At 48.7% G+C, this 15,596-nt stretch overlaps 1 protein-coding gene across 2 annotated transcripts; it reads right to left on the reverse strand.

The window, feature by feature from the left end:
- Positions 1-1,262: 1,262 nt before the first annotated feature.
- LOC135829754 (aldehyde dehydrogenase, dimeric NADP-preferring-like) lies at positions 1,263-15,093 on the reverse strand. Of its 2 annotated transcripts, XM_065342143.1 has the most exons (12): positions 14,520-15,093; positions 10,320-10,463; positions 9,008-9,118; positions 8,226-8,346; positions 7,855-7,940; positions 6,558-6,803; positions 5,895-5,990; positions 5,505-5,557; positions 4,909-5,041; positions 4,611-4,681; positions 4,021-4,269; positions 1,263-2,343 (listed from the first exon to the last, which is right to left on the reverse strand). In XM_065342143.1, exons 1-12 carry the CDS (start codon positions 14,577-14,579, stop codon positions 2,199-2,201), a joined length of 1,515 nt encoding a protein of 504 aa, XP_065198215.1. In that variant the 5' UTR covers positions 14,580-15,093; the 3' UTR covers positions 1,263-2,198. The 2 variants fall into 2 exon arrangements, with proteins under 2 accessions (XP_065198215.1, XP_065198221.1); XM_065342149.1 differs by lacking the exon at positions 1,263-2,343 and having other exon boundaries at positions 4,088-4,363.
- Positions 15,094-15,596: the final 503 nt, after the last annotated feature.

Below are 15,596 nucleotides of genomic sequence, written 5' to 3' on the forward strand. Positions count from 1 at the left end.
GGGGGGGGGGGGGGGCGTACCAGGAAGACACAGGGCAAGTGTCCGGGGTTACCGGTTACAACACAGATATGAACTATGATTGTAAACACCAAACGCTCCAGTCACCCTTGCAGCTTGGGGTAGGACCGATTTATGCACACAAGCATAATATTATTATTATTATTATGGCATCGCCGGACAAGGTCGTGTTTGGGGACAGCATGCTGCAGATCATAAGCTGCATAGACCACTGATCACATTGTAGACCTTCCAAATCTGGGTTCCAAAAGCACATCGTTTCTTGGCGAAAGCGCTCACTTCAGCAGCCTCACATTCACTTCATGTCAGCTTCATGATTTATACCAGAGCTGTGTTCCCCATGCATGGTTCACGCTGCACAGTCCAGTGTTCGCAAAGCTAGGGCTGCACACGCCCCGGAGCCGTCACCTCCATGAGGCCGGACATGATGGCAACACCGGCACCATACCACTGCTTTTGTTTTTTTGTTTTTTTTTTAATATACTTGAAACCACGCACCCAATTCGTAAAAGAAGAAAGAAGCAGGAAATGACAAAACAACAGACTAACAAGACATTGACTGAATGGGGCTGCAAATGCAACGCAGCGGTGGTGATGGGGTGCTGCAGGCTCTGTAGAGCACAGTGTCTGCTCCAGCACCGGGTGAGCCGGGTAATCCACCCGGTTGGGCGGCGCTTGGACCCGGTTGAAAATATAGTACCGGGTCACCTGTGACCCGGTTGGTACTTTACACTTTCGAACTTTGAAAGGACTGACTACATGGCTTGTATGTGTCAGATACTTCTTCTTTTTTCGTAATTTTCTAATTCCTGTCCTCTCTTTTCTAAATGCGGCTTATCCATTCGCCTTTATATCATTGTGTATCCGGCTCCGACCCGGTTGAAATGGTTGCGCCCGGTACACGTGTACCCGGCTGTCCTACAATCCTAGAGCAGACACTGGAGCATAGACACAAGATAATCATGTGTGCAATCTACACTGTGGAGTGGCTGTGCAGATGGCACCTTGATATGTTCCTGGTTGCCTACGCATGTTGTGCATACGCACAGACTAGGAATTTCCGTCACGTACATGTACTCACTGCACCCACCCCCACCGTTAGGCGCCGCATCTGCCGCTAGGGTTTACCGGGTGTTAGCGGCCGTCGTGAGTTCCCTTTGGGAACGGACAGGATAATTTACTCTTTTTTACTCACTGCCGCAGGCACCGATCAGCTCACCAGTGCGCACTACTACTGCACGCCATATGATACTAGTGACTAGTGTTGCAACAGAGAGATGTGCAGTTAAGTGCAACATCATGACCATAGCAAGCTGCAAAGCGTACCGATTACATTCTATGTGTATACACAAGCTAGCACTCGAGATAGTGATACTTATTTTAAACGTAATGAAAATAAAGAATAATGATCGGATATTGATTTTGACAAGTATGATTGTAAATCATGTAATGCATCCGGATCATCGCACTCGAGCTGTCAACTAGCTGAGTTCTCATGTACCATGCACTATCAAACAGTACATGCTCGAATTCCAATGTACAGTGCACCTGTCATGACTCAAGTACATGTAAAGTGGCTTTTAAAATAGTTACTTCTTTAAAGAAAATATACTAGCGCCAATGGCAGTCTACAGGGCTAATGCTGCCTGGCTTCCATGCGTCTCCCTAGCCACGCTCCAATTGGCTGTGGCACACTCCATCCAGTAATGATAAAAAACGTAGTAGTAGTAATAATCATACAGTGTTCACAGCGGTTTTTAAATCACACTAACACGAATATCAATATGGTTGCTTTATATGTGGGATGCAACGGATGCATGGCTGCAGTGTGTGTGTGTGTGTGGGGGGGGGGGGGGGTACGGCAGAGTTTGGTATTGACTGCACTCGCCAGGAGTTGCAACTCACAAGCCAGATGGTCGTCGCCCCCGGACAGGACACCCTAGTTTCAAGTAGATCCATTGGGGTGAGCGCCAGCACCACAGACACGACGGATGCTAACCCTTTAGGCTCAGTGTCAGTTTCACAGGCATCACTGATGCTGCCAACCTGTTTTCGGTCTATTGCCAACACCACAGACACCATCAGTGATGCTAACCTGTTTTCGGTTCAGAGTCCACACTGCAAACATCACCGATGCTAGCTTGCACACATTATAATACTGTCCCAGGGTAGCCGCCGGTTCACCTTCTGAGCCGAGCCCATAAGAAGGGCAGTGCTACCATCAGCAGCACAGCCAGCGCTCGCCAGCGGTACTCGCCTGGGTAGATTTGAACGAACGTATTCACCAGCTTCAGCCCAATGTTTGACTGCGGGTGATATCGAAACCTACACCAGGACAAAAGAGCAACGGTGGGCCTGAGGATGCATCAGATTTATCTCAACAAGCCACCTAATACACGTACCAAACATTGGTACCTGAACACACAAGAGAAAGCATGCAAGCTTCCACGCAGTCATCCAAATTATGGTTTAGGCAATCGACCCAACACTTCCCATCGGCATCAAATATGTCCCCATAGCTCCACACAGACCTTACCTATACGATTAATTGGGTATTGTGTGCAACATGAGATATTTTGCTATTTTGCTACATGTATTCGTGTGAAGCGAGGGTGCCAAATTGCAAACGTTGAACTTCGCAACCTTCAAGTCACGAGTACGCTCATACCTCAGTTACCGGTATCCGGAAACCGAAGTGTAGTGACTTAGTCACTAGTGTGTCTGCTAGAAGCCGTGTTAGGTTTCTACTCTTGACCCTTTCATTTTCTTTTGACGTCACGTATCCAAATCTGTTCTACGAGAGTTCTTTGTGAACTCCCAACTGTCTGATTTGAGCTAATCCATTAATGTTCTCTTGCTCCAGAGTCGTCACACGCTCTCGTTCACTTTCCAACAATACCATAGCACTGTTGATTCCAGACAATGCTTGCTGTAGCTCAGGCTGGCCACATTCCAGTTTCTCCTTCAGAGCAGCTGCTTCTTCAGCATAACGCCGGTTATTTCTCATATTTATTTTACAGCATTGAACACTGCTCCTGGGCTTGACTTGCAAGTTCTCGTTCCTGTGCAAGCGTTGACTCTATTCGACTGCGCTCAGTATTATACTTTTCCCGGTCTTCTTGAAGCGCTTCCAGCTCTTGCTTGTCTGCTGCTAGCTGCTCACCAAGGCACTAGCAGGACTGTAAGTGCCGCTCCAGCAAATCCGTGCGGACCTTCTGTACCTCTGCAAGGCGATCGGCCATGCCCTGCCTCTCCAGCTGCCAGGCATCTTCTGCAACTTTCATGTCAGACACAGATTCCTGCACCTGGCCTTGAAGACGCTTGATTAAGTCCTGGGATGATGACAGGCCAGCAGCCATACCAGCGTGCGTACTGTTCAAGGTATCTCTTGCCTGTGCTAGCTCTCACTTAGTTGCTGCTTGTCTGCAAGAGATTGCTCGAAGACTTCTGCGAGCTCTTGGCGTGATGCCTCTGCTGCAGCCAGTGTATTTGAGACAGTGCTCATCTCCTCGCGGAGTTTGTCCGACTGTTGTTGTGCTGCGGATTCCGATTGCAACATGCACTCCAGCTTTTCTTCGAGACGTTTACACTCCTGCTGAGACTCTTGCAATTGACCTGTGTACATTGCAATGTCTTGCTCTTGATGACCAATTCTGTCATGGGCTGAATCCATTTGCTGGGTGAGGGCAGTATGCTTGGCAGTGAGCTGCTCAACTTCCTCGTTCTTTTGTGACACATCAGTCACAAGTGAGCAAATCTGATTGCTCACTTGACACACTACACTCGGCTTCGGTCTACCGAGCACCCTTTCGGCGAGTGTTAGTGGACATTTTACTACTCTTTTGTCATTTCTTGAGTTTTTGTGGAAATAGTGATGGCATCATACCGGTACGCCATATCCCTGGCCTTTCCCCGTCAAAATATGTGATTCAGAGCTGGGGACATTTCGAGTTAGAAGACACTCCAAAGTAAACGAGTGCAGTTTAAACTAACGCAACGTACCATTCATAAAGGATCTCCAAGCCGGCTGGGTGATGCATGAAAGCGCGGCGATGGCTGAAGTTGTCGAAGCCGGCCTTTCCCACGTAGCAGCCAGTGCCACTCTGACCGACTCCACCAAACGGCGTGTTGACGCACATGTAGTGGATTATGGCGTCATTGACGAGCACAGCGCCGCTCGACGTGTTGTGCGTTATCAGGTCAATGTTTGACTTTCGCTTGGAGAAGATGTACAGGGCAAGTGGCTTTTCTCTGCATGGCAGGTACCGCACAATCACAGGAACGAAACGGGGATGGAACAAAACCGAAAAACCCTGCACAGTGAGGTGGCTGACTAATGCAGCAGCTGTAAGAACACAAGTGAGTGTGACAGAACCGGACATAGGCCCTTTGCACAAGATAAAAGTGACGATTCTCAACTCATTCACTGGTCATACATGTGCCAGCAGCAGCAGCAGCAGCAGCAGCAGCACTGGTACTACATGTGCAGACAAGTGTGCATGAGCGGGGTGCTGAACTCACACTACGCTAGCGCTGCATCCCTTCCGTTCAAAACATACTAGCACTAGAAGCACAGCATAGGCCACACTCACCGTTTGTTGAGGTAGGATACAACATTGGTCATGGTTTCCACCGGTAGGATGGGCAGTATCGGTCCAAATATCTGCACAAGCACAATGCCATAGTCGGGACGGGGTAGCTCACATCATGAATAGGATGGCATGCGGCTGGGACGATACAGAGACTCAATGGGAGTGTACACACGCTGGTATGCAGCATGATTTACAGCAGATCAAGCTGACATTAAACTCACACAAGACCTGGGCTATCCTCTGTATCCAGTGCGGTAGTGACCTACATGCACATGTATCCACGTCATAAGTTACTCACCTCATCTTGCATCAAGGAGTCGTCTGCAGCAACGTCAGTCACGACTGTAATACCCATGAAGAGGCTGTCCTTGTCCATACCACCCTCAATAGCGACAGTGCCCTTTGTTCTTTCCAACATACCGGAGAGACGGCTGCACTTCATCCGAGGAGCACAAAGAAACAAAAATCATTTCCATTGTCACAAGAGAAGATCATTGGATATACAGACAGCGCACTTGACATCTTAATTCGTTGGATATGTATGCGCCAAATAAGCATTATTGCTCTGGCTCATACAACTGTGATCCTCTCATCAAGAGGCGCCAATGGAAAAGAAATTAGAAGCGGACCTACATTACATTCTACTGGTCCTTCAGGCGAGTGGCAGAACTTTGACATCCAGGCACACCAAGGTCAGTGCATCAAGTTGACATGCACCCAGAAAGACAGCAGGCTTCAGAACACCAAGGTGTACCAATGTATTGGGTTGGTGGTATGCATTCACATAGACAGCAGCATGCTGCAGAACACCAAGGTGTACCAATGTATTAGGTTGACATGCACCATCGATAGACAGCAGCAGGCTACAGAACACCAGACTTAGTTAGCACGTACTCGTAGTTCCTTTCGTTGACAATGCGACAGTAGTTTTTACTTTCCTTCATGTCCTGAAGAGGCACAGAAATGAATGCGAACACCAGTAACGTTCATGTTGAAAAATAGAAAGAAGGATCAGCAGGCCAAACCAACGGCATGGGCTTGTTAACTGAATTTGTTGATATCAGATCGCTGGTCACATTTCAGGTTTAAATCGCAAAATCAGAAGCAGGCTGGAAGTTTTATTATTAAAAGTGGCATGCGCCGGTGTGAGTGGATGAGCGGGGCCGTGGGATAATGATTAGAATGAAATAAGGATCGCGGGACAGGAGCCTGTGTGGTATGATGGTAGAACTGGGGAAGAATAAACTACAAAGGAGAGGAGAGAAGCAAAATGGAGTGACTTACTTCGCCATGCATCAATCTGATTGCTTTCCGTAGTTCCTGGACGAGTGGGCGCTGTAGCGCTCTTGCGCAGATGATATAGTCGATGTTCAAACAGATCTGATGGCAGACAAATGGAGATGAGTGACCCAATGACAAGCTTGGGCAGCAGTAGGTCTGACAGCACAGGACCGGCGGAGGCAGTTTTTGATTGGCCCGGCCACACCCTAGCCTGTTATACGTTGTGTATGACATGGAGGGTGTAAACATGACCTCTTCAGCGGTAAACACACATTAGTGGCCAATGCCAAAGCTGGTCTGGCCATGGCCTGACCGACTGGGCCGGTTCCTCCGGGCCTGCAGCACTGGAAAGCTGGTGTGAATCTCCACCCGGGCCATGCTAGCATGAAGTTGACACGTTCTAGTCAGGTGGTCGCCCCAACTTAGATTCAATGATCCTGAATGCCATTGCAGTACAGCACCGTAGGGAGCAGTCGTCTGGAAACCATACCACTAGAATGGGATTCCCAGAGAGTTTCCCATCATGTCCGCTCAGTGACATCTCTTTAAAACGTTACATGGATCCAACATTGAAAACAACTAATCTACCCCTTGCATGGGTAGGGAACACATCTCACAGCCCGCTCCTCCCCCCCCCCCCCCCCATCCCCCTCAATTCCAACTTACCTGCCCAGCATTCAAGCTCTTCGCGTACATGATGCGCTGGGCCACCATTTTCAGATCGACGGAGTCGTCCACTATCAGCGGGTTCTTGCCACCCAGTTCCAGTGTGCATGGTGTCAGGTGCTCAGCCGCTGCTCGCATCACAATGCGTCCAATGGCCGCAGAGCCCGTGAAACAAATATGATCGAAACGTTGCTTTAGCAGTGCAGTAGCCACAGGAGCACCACCAGTCACAACAGGGAAACAGTCCTGCAACAACGAAAACAGGAACAGTTTGGGAAAAATAACTCATGGTCTAATGCATTCCGAAGCATGGGTGCAGTGAATGGGATTTTCGGTCTTTGACCACATTGGTGGGTCTGATCTCCTTACCTTCCACCGCTTTAGGAGCTGCATCTGCGCCTTGATCCTTGAAGGGTGGTGGCGTTCCTACTGATGCGGAAAACTCGGCCTCAAGCCGAGTCTGACGCGGACTGTGAATTTTTATAATTTTTAATGCATTCAGATGTTTCCTGCGACGTATTCCCGCGTCTTCTTCAGCAACGAATGTCAGTGCTGCAATGCTGCAAATCTGATGTCCCTGCTCCAGTCTTTGTGCAATGGCAACATCACCGTCGGTGGTACTGAGCCAGCCTTTAGACAGGCAGAGTCCTGTTGTTGAAAAGTTCGCCACTGTAAAAATGACGGTCATTCCCGCATTTCCCGGGCCCTGAAGTTATCATCACATCTCACCGTCCTTCACACCCATTCACAGTCTACACCTGGCAGTTGGCAAACCCCACAGCCCTGTATCACAATGCGGAGTGTAGCCCAGTCTCCTTTTTACCTTTTGACGCCCATCGCCGGAGGCAATGATAGCGATGCTACGGCAGAAGCCATAGCAGCTTGTGCTGGGATTGCACCATTCAACAGCTTTGATGAATTGACCGCCACTATTCAGCCTGGTCTACACCACACAGCTATGCCGTGAAGTGGCATTTTCTGGCCAGTGACTCCCTACTTTTTGGTCTTTTTCATTTTTTCCCCGCACACACATCACACCACATACTCCGGCATGCACTGACTGTTGGTAACCACCCAGGAGAATGAAAGAAAAGTCAGGAGTCTGAGAAAGAGAAGAAAGACGTGTGTGACCATAATTGTCGGGAATCGAACCCGCAACCTATCGATTGGAAATCGCTGCACATACCACTGCACCATATGAGAGGCCCAGTCTCCACAGCCCGCTGACATACAAACATATCAGTGTGATCCAGTCGCCACACTGATCCAGTGACAAACAGACACATCAGGGCCTTACAGGATCCAGGTAAAGGGGGAGCTTCTCGGAAACAATTCGTTCCATGGCTGGTGCTACTTCTGACGGCTTCAGAACAGCGGTGTTACCTGTTTACAAGCAACATACAACAAGCACATCGGATACAGGTCCATTGCTGAAATCATCCGCTATCAAGCTATGTACAACTCATACTCTGTAACATTTACCTGATACAATCCGACCATACCAGGCATTGACTTGTTCCAAGGACCACTGCATAATAAGTTATACAACAGTCTGAGTGTGTCACAACAGGACATGAAGCGCAGCAGCCAGCACAGTAGCCAGTGCAGCAGCCAGCGCAGCAGCCAGCGCAGCAGCTAGCGCTCTGATGTAAAGGTGAAAGGACTTACCAGCAGAAATGACGCCCACCAGGGGTCGAACAATTAGTGTCAATGGATAGTTCCAGGGTCCGAAAATGGCAACCACACCCAGTGGCTGTGACTGCACTTCCAAAGTATCGAAAATGCACACCTGAAGGATAAAACCAATGAGCATGCACGCTATGAGAAACTGTAGGCTCAATAGTTCAATAAAAATCCCGTCCAGTTCGTCCTTACCACACCCAGAAAGATCTCTTCAACCTCACGTTGTCTATAACTGGTGTAGCATGTTCTTCGAATTAGAAATTGCAATCAATCCTCACACTCACATGCTCACTGCTACACATGTACGCGATGCATGTGTTAGTTCACATTCGACGCAACACTGACGGTACAGGACGTTAGGGCCTGTCGGGGCGGCTGGGGCGAGCTGTAAAATCCTGTATAATTCGTACGACATGACATGCAGCAGTCGTTGCGATGTTCAACGTCGAACGGCGCGGGTCATAAGGCACGGTCCGCGTTGGGGTGACTTTCGGACCTAATTTGAAGTAATTTCTCGTTTTTCGGGACTTCTTTTCAATTATTACTCCTTGAAAGAAGTGGAATCAAGTTCACAATACCAGTTTTTCAGGAAGACCAAAAAATTAGCCCTGAAAGTTGTGGCATTCAAATAATTGCCCCAGGAAATGATAGAATAGTTCGTCTCTCACGCTCCTGAACTATCCTTGAATACAATAAGTGACATGAGATATTATCTTGCAAAATTCAACTCAATTCAACTCTTGAAGGCAGGTGAGGAATGCTCTTACAAGGTTGGGATGTTCGGGCCTTGGCTTCATCCAATCTGCTAGCTTCCGTATGGCGTTATTGATCTCGGTAAGCATTGCCACAGTCACCGTTAGACTATTCTCATTCCGACACTGCCAAGAAACGGAATGGAGACAGGCAGCAAACCATGACAGATGCAGTGACAACAACAACATCAGCAACAACAACAACAACAGCAATAACACATATACATGTGCATGCACACACACACACACACACACGCGCGCGCGCATGCATGCACATTTGCTTGTGTACATGGGAAACTGTTACTCACATATCGAGCTACATCACACAGCAAACAAGTCATAACACTGCATCGTGACAGTCTGACCCGCTTGAGGCTACAACAATTTGGTTGTGCTAGGTGAGATCCGATTCAAAACACAACGCTGGCCGGCTGGCACCCTCAGGTACCGGTTCCAACTACATCACTGCACACCCGGCATCAGCTTTCGTACTAAGGCCGCAACCACACTACGTAAAAACCACAGTACAAATTTTCATGCATATCTCAGTGCAAGTCGGTACGCAACCACACTACACTTTTCGGTCTGCATAGATGACGTTTTCACGGGACCAGCACGTGACGTTGTCGTACCAAAGCGTGTGCCATACGCTGGAAAAGACCGGGAAATAATTCAAAAACAATGGTGGTGCTGATGCTATGTACGATGACCCGGTACAAAAGCAAAGTTGTACACAGGAGAAGGAGCGCGAAAACGACAAACGTGGCTTTCTACAGGGGTGCGCCAGTTGCTGAAAACCTACAAAGCGCATTTTGCATTTCGCACGCGTCGGCATGACGATTTCTACTGTAATGCCGTTTGTACGTGATTTTGTACCTAGTGTGGTTGCAGCCTAATACCACGGCATCAAGGGCCGTCAAGTCCAGCGCTCCAAATACGATGCGCTTTTGGGTCAGACTTCACCCAGCCACGGCACAACTGCACATCATGCCGTGACGTCATCATGCTTCGTGTACCTGTTACTTCTCGCCAGTGTTAGTCCCTACTACCACACTGTGACTGGCAGCACTTCGTTATCAATGCTGTGTTATGCTTGACATTACTCACTCCACAGTCACTCGCCGCTGAGTTACTCTAATACTTGCAGTTCAGCGTTTCAATACCACTGTCACCAGGTCATCGAATTTAAAATCATCTGATCTAAATCCATGAAGGTACATTTGTAATCTTGAAAATTCTGTGCCGCACATAGGCACCTTAGCATTGGGTTGTTTTGAGGTGGACATAAGGAACCATCAGAGTTACATGTAGCAAGGCCAGGACTTACTCGATTGACGTCAGCCATTGCAGCCTGCGTAATGGCCTCCGTCTCCTCGATGACAAACTTCCTCAGCTGCCGCAAGTAGAACAGCCTCTGCTCGTACGTCTTGACTTTGCCCATGTTGAAACTGTGACGGGCCTTGTCAACAGCCTGTGTGCATTTCAACGACAACAGCACACAGTGTCCCGATAGCATAGTTGCAATGGCTCTTCATAGCTTATCTTACCAGTAGTACCGGCTTGGCAAAGAATGTTATGGCCAGGCGTGTGCGACGGTGCCCTTCAAGGGGGGGGGGGGGGGTTCCGGGGGACCTCCCCGGAATTTTTTCAAAAAATGAAGCAAAATCCTGCATTTTGAGCGAAAAAAGGGGGGTTCCGGGCACCCAGGAACCCATACGGGGCACGCGCCTGATGGCTGTGAGTGTGTAACGAGCACAGTCATGTGACTGAAAAGGTGAATGTAAAACTACAGGATTGGTGCGATGAGTGGTGGTACCAGTAGTACCCTGGGGTGACAAGTTTGTACAGTAGGTGCATCTGCAATTCTACATGTAGTTGCAATGCAGCCGTGCAGGGCGTGCTTTTTTATACTATAGTGCTGGAAATATGGCATACATGTACTAACGTTGTCATGAACGAGTAAAAGTGAACATTTTTCCCAACACTTCGTCTCAGTCTGGACCGTCACTGTGTCAAATGATCTTGGGTCGAAGAGACTGCAACGCACCGTGTTCTTTGCACTCGAAAACTGCATTTCAAGCTGTCTGCTTTGACTCGCTCAGCGGAAGGTGGTGGAATGCACATGGAAGTTCGATCTCGTCAATGCATCGTGATTTCCTTGGACGAAGACCTTTGAGCTCAGTGCCCCAAACTCTATGGACCCAGAACTTATCAGTTACCGTATTTTCCGGAGTATAAGCCGCACTTTAAACATTCGCAATTCACCCAAAAAAAGGTCAGTGCTGCTTATACCACGATGGTCAAATGAACAGTGATATACAGGGTGGATGTCTGTATTTCGTGACAAAAATCTGGGTGCGGCTTATACTCCGGAAAATATGATATCATTCATCTTTCTACCGGAGTTTTCCTTTATAAAAAATAGTTTACACACAAGCGGAAAAACCGTCAGAGATCAAATTCCATTACACAGTGTTTCACCGTTCAAGCAACGGATCATCAGATGGATGATCAAACAAAGTATGATACACTGGTTATATACTCAGAAGGTGTGAACTCCGTCACTATGGAGTGTGAAGATTATCATTATGTCGGGTCCCGGATGTGACAAGTCCATTTTTCATGATGCATTGTACAGAGTGCCTAGGTGCTAGATGAGGGTGATGATATTGCGGGGTGTGACCAGCCCATTCTTCATGATGCATTGCACAGAGTGCCTAGGGAAAGGTGATAGCGCAGAGTGGTGCCATGCCAGGTAACAGATATAGAGGCGCTACCAAGGCCATAGAATAATCACTGTCCTTATGTGATTGGCACAAAATTTGATAGGACATACTTGCTTTCGTGCCTGCATTTTGACACAATCTCATTTCGCTTGTTTAGCCTAGTGCGGGCGTCGGTTTCGAGGATGTGATACTTCTCGGTAGTGCAGAGGCCGCATCTCTTGGACGTGTTATCGAACGAGGTGGCCCTGTCGCGGATCTTCCAGTCAATGGCGTACTGTCTGTTGTCCCGCTTCATCGACCAAACATGCTTTGACAACTCGGTGGAATTCTCATAGCGGTCATGCCTGAGTGTAGTCAAATGGTTGGAGTAGCGAGCTTTGAAAGGCGGCGCAGACATGCCGGTATAGACCTTGGCGTTACGGGTGTCGTCCGACACCATGGCCTGGTAGATGACGTTGTCCGCCTGGCACTTTCCTTCGAGTGGACACGAGTTCTTGATCCTGCAGTTGCAGTCCTTGTCCGGTGTTGGTGGGTGCAACACTCTCTTGTTGTGGGCCTTAATGAGTCGGGCCATATTCGGCATGCAGCTATATGCGATCTTCACAGTGTTCCTGTTGAATAATTTGTGCATCTTGCTGCCCTTAGGGAAATGCTTTCGGATGAGGCTCAGGAACCGTGCACCGATGCCTGTGGCCACACTCGCACTATATGGCGGGTTGAACCAGATAACCCTGCGGTCACGATTTCTCTTCTTGAGACGACTGCCCGCTGCCGGTGCCGGTTGGTCTTCATCAGGGAACGACAGTTCACTTGCGTGACCGCTTGCGCGTAGGGCATCGGCATAAAGCGGCCGCGCTTGCTCGAAGACCTCCTTGGTGCATGAGATTGATACGAGCCGCTTGTTGACGCCAACAGGTATGCTCTTGATCACGCTAGGCGGGTGGTTGGACTTTGTGTTGACATATAGTGGCGTGTCGTTAGGCTTCCTGTAGGGCTTGTAGATGCCGGTTGCGATGTTCATGGTAATGTCGAGGAAGTTCACGGCTTTCATGTTGGTATCTATTGTTATTCTCAGGCCGAGCTTCCTGAATTCCTCAATGACATCCTTACGGACCCGGTCCGCGCGGTGGCCATTAGCGTTTCGGAGTATGGCCAAGCCATCATCCCTGTAGAGACCCACGTTTTCTTTCCCGAAGATCGGCACTAGCTTACTGAGGATGAAAGCGCCAACCAACTCGCAGGCTTCCGCCCCATCATGCGATCCCATGGTAACATCAAAAATCTCGTCTTTGTCCTTTTTCATCCATGCTCGACCACCCGCGAAAAGCAGTGATTTTCTGGCGTGCATCACGATATCGACGTTGCTCTTTCGGGTGAGGGCATTACTACTTGCATGCTCCAGGGCACTTTTCAGCAGTTCCTCGGAGATGGACGGGTAGAATTCTACTATGTCGAACACGACGAACGAACACTCCCTTGGGTTCTGGATGCCATTAAACCAATCAATGACGGCGTGCGTGTTCTTCCATAGATTGACGTGGCTCCGCAGAGGCTCAGTGACGGACTCCAAAATTTCCTTGCTCACAACGCCTAGCTGGGGTTTGGCGGGGTTGATGAGGCGGCATGGGAGTTTCTTTTCAAAGTTTTCTTTGTGATCTTTTAATGTGATGAATGCTTCCGACTTCGCCAAGACGTTTACTCGGTCATCAATCTCCAACCGCTCAGCGATAACTTTGGCTTCACTATTGATTTCGTTGTCGGCGCTATCAGTTGCATGTTTATACGTTTTTGTGACATTTTCGGTGAGCAATACGTTATACTTGTTGGCAGACATGCGGTACAGGTTCCTCGTTTTATCAGCAGGAACAATAATGTCACTCGAAGTCCTTACCGACCGTAGGTCATCCTTCATGCGCTGCTGGAGGTCGTTGTCGGCATTGCGGAAGCTCACGGTCTCGATCATGGTGTACATATCCTCCTCGAAAGCCTTCAACTCCGCGACCTTCTGGGGGCAGGTCTTCGTTCTGAATCCGTATGTGTTCTTTTCTTGGCTGTCCTGGCCATTCAGAAAGAAGATGGCTTTCCACCTCATGCGGCGGATAACGTCCTCGACTTTCTCGATAAGCTTCTTCTTGTACTCCTTTGGCGATGGCAACGGAATGTTCTTCAATGAGTATCCCAGGTTCATACGTGACGGTTCATCCATGGTTGCAGATTTCGACGAAAGTGCTCAACTCAATAAGAGGAGCTAATTCACTCTGCCTCGCTTGCATTGAGCACTCTCCGCAGTTTGAGACCATTCCCTTGTGTAAAAAATAGTTTATTAAAATACCCCAAGTGCCCCCCCCCCCCCCCTCATTTCAAGGCTTATGGCATACCGTAAAGTCGCGGATAAAAGCCGGGTTTGCATACAAGCACGTCGCGGATAGAAGCCTGAAAATCAAACGGGTCAAATGCATAATTATAAGCCTGGCTTCTATGCCGCAGCGCGGATCGGGTAGGTCAAGAGTGCATGCGCTAAGAACAAGGCATAGTAAAACTGCCGCCATACCGGTAGTCAGTGGTAGATCTACGCGTGGCAAAATTATCAGTGGTGCATATAAGCATGGTTTGCATTAAAGCCTGATGCAGAAAGCGGCTTATGTGCTTATAAGCCCGGCTTTTATCCGCCACTTTACGGTAAGTTAGTTAATTGAAAGTTATGGCATGGCATGTCGGGGATGTTCAAAAATGGCCCAAAACCCAGAAGGACACATATACTAGTTAGTACTACTACTACTAGTACAATAATAGTTGCTTACCGCTTTGGCTTGCCTGTCTAACTGCTCGTCCATGATCTCACTCTGGCCACTGTGTGCCATAGCGGCTGAGTCCTAACTAACTGTTGTAAAACCACACTGCACGATATCAGTGTACACTTCTAACACCCTCGAGTTGACCTGCTACCTGCTGTGATTACCCACCAAAAGGCACCATGCACCAGTACTGCTAGTAGCCAAGAATGAAGATGGTGGAAGCACTGCACATCTGCAGCAGCGTAACACCAGGACTGCTTGAGTCAGCACTACTTGTAGCAATCACCGCCACTCTTAGCAGCTGTAGCGCTAGCGACGTAGACCCCTCATATAATAGCTCATGTACGTCTCCTTTCTTTGTGCCTTGCACGAGTGTCAGTCGTAGCGTTTGTTAGAAAGAGATTCCAGTCAGAGGAGCAGTATTGGGGTTCAGTCTACACAGGCTGCAGCAAGTGGATTCCGTTGATACTGACTGTGCTACAAATCATAGGCAATGATGTGGAAGAACCACATGTACTAGTAGAAAAGAAATGGACAATCATGTTCGGATTGTTTAGCTACAACTACTAGTCCAAGGCAAGCAGTTACTGTTTGAGTTAGCTGAGTCGCTTTGGTCCTTTTTTTGGAGGATCTGTCCACCGGCCTGGTCCACGTGATCGAGCCATCACGCTGCACGTGCAGCTGTTACCATGTTACTGCCAAACATAACCAGATAACCGGGGGGGGGGGGGGGGGGGGAGGGGGGCAGCATGCATGCATACAGGCCGGAGATTGAAGGGGAAGTATACCCTAAAATCAAATTTTCACCAGTTGTAGTCTTTGGGGTGCTGAGTCGAATGGTCTTGGTCCGAGGAAGCTGAGACGCTCCCTTCCTACTTGAATCCCAATCGAACTCGCGCACTTCCACCGAAACTGGGTGACTGCGCCCTACTAGATGGGGATTTGTATGCAAAATGTCACTAAAAGCGCCATTTCGTTCTTATAAAAACACGGATGACCGCGATTGGCCCATATGTTGTAGTCTTTTGGACGCTGAGTCGACTGGTTTTGGTCCGAAAAGGCTGCGATGCAGCGTTCCTCCTT

The sequence above is a fragment of the Sycon ciliatum genome, chromosome 1 (genome assembly GCF_964019385.1).
Source record: "Sycon ciliatum chromosome 1, ocSycCili1.1, whole genome shotgun sequence".
Classification (NCBI taxonomy): Eukaryota; Metazoa; Porifera; class Calcarea; order Leucosolenida; family Sycettidae; genus Sycon; species Sycon ciliatum.

What these genes read in the sequence shown, in the direction of transcription:
- LOC135829754 (XM_065342143.1), bottom strand. Translation starts at nt 14,579, where the DNA reads ATGGCACACAGTGGCCAGAGTGAGATCATGGACGAGCAGTTAGACAGG. An exon ending in CAATGGCTGACGTCAATCGA is followed by an intron (nt 9,119 to 10,319) that starts GTAAGTCCTGGC and finishes GTTTCTTGGCAG; the next exon opens with TGTCGGAATGAGAATAGTCT. An exon ending in ACTCCTTGATGCAAGATGAG is followed by an intron (nt 4,682 to 4,908) that starts GTGAGTAACTTA and finishes GTGCTTGTGCAG; the next exon opens with ATATTTGGACCGATACTGCC.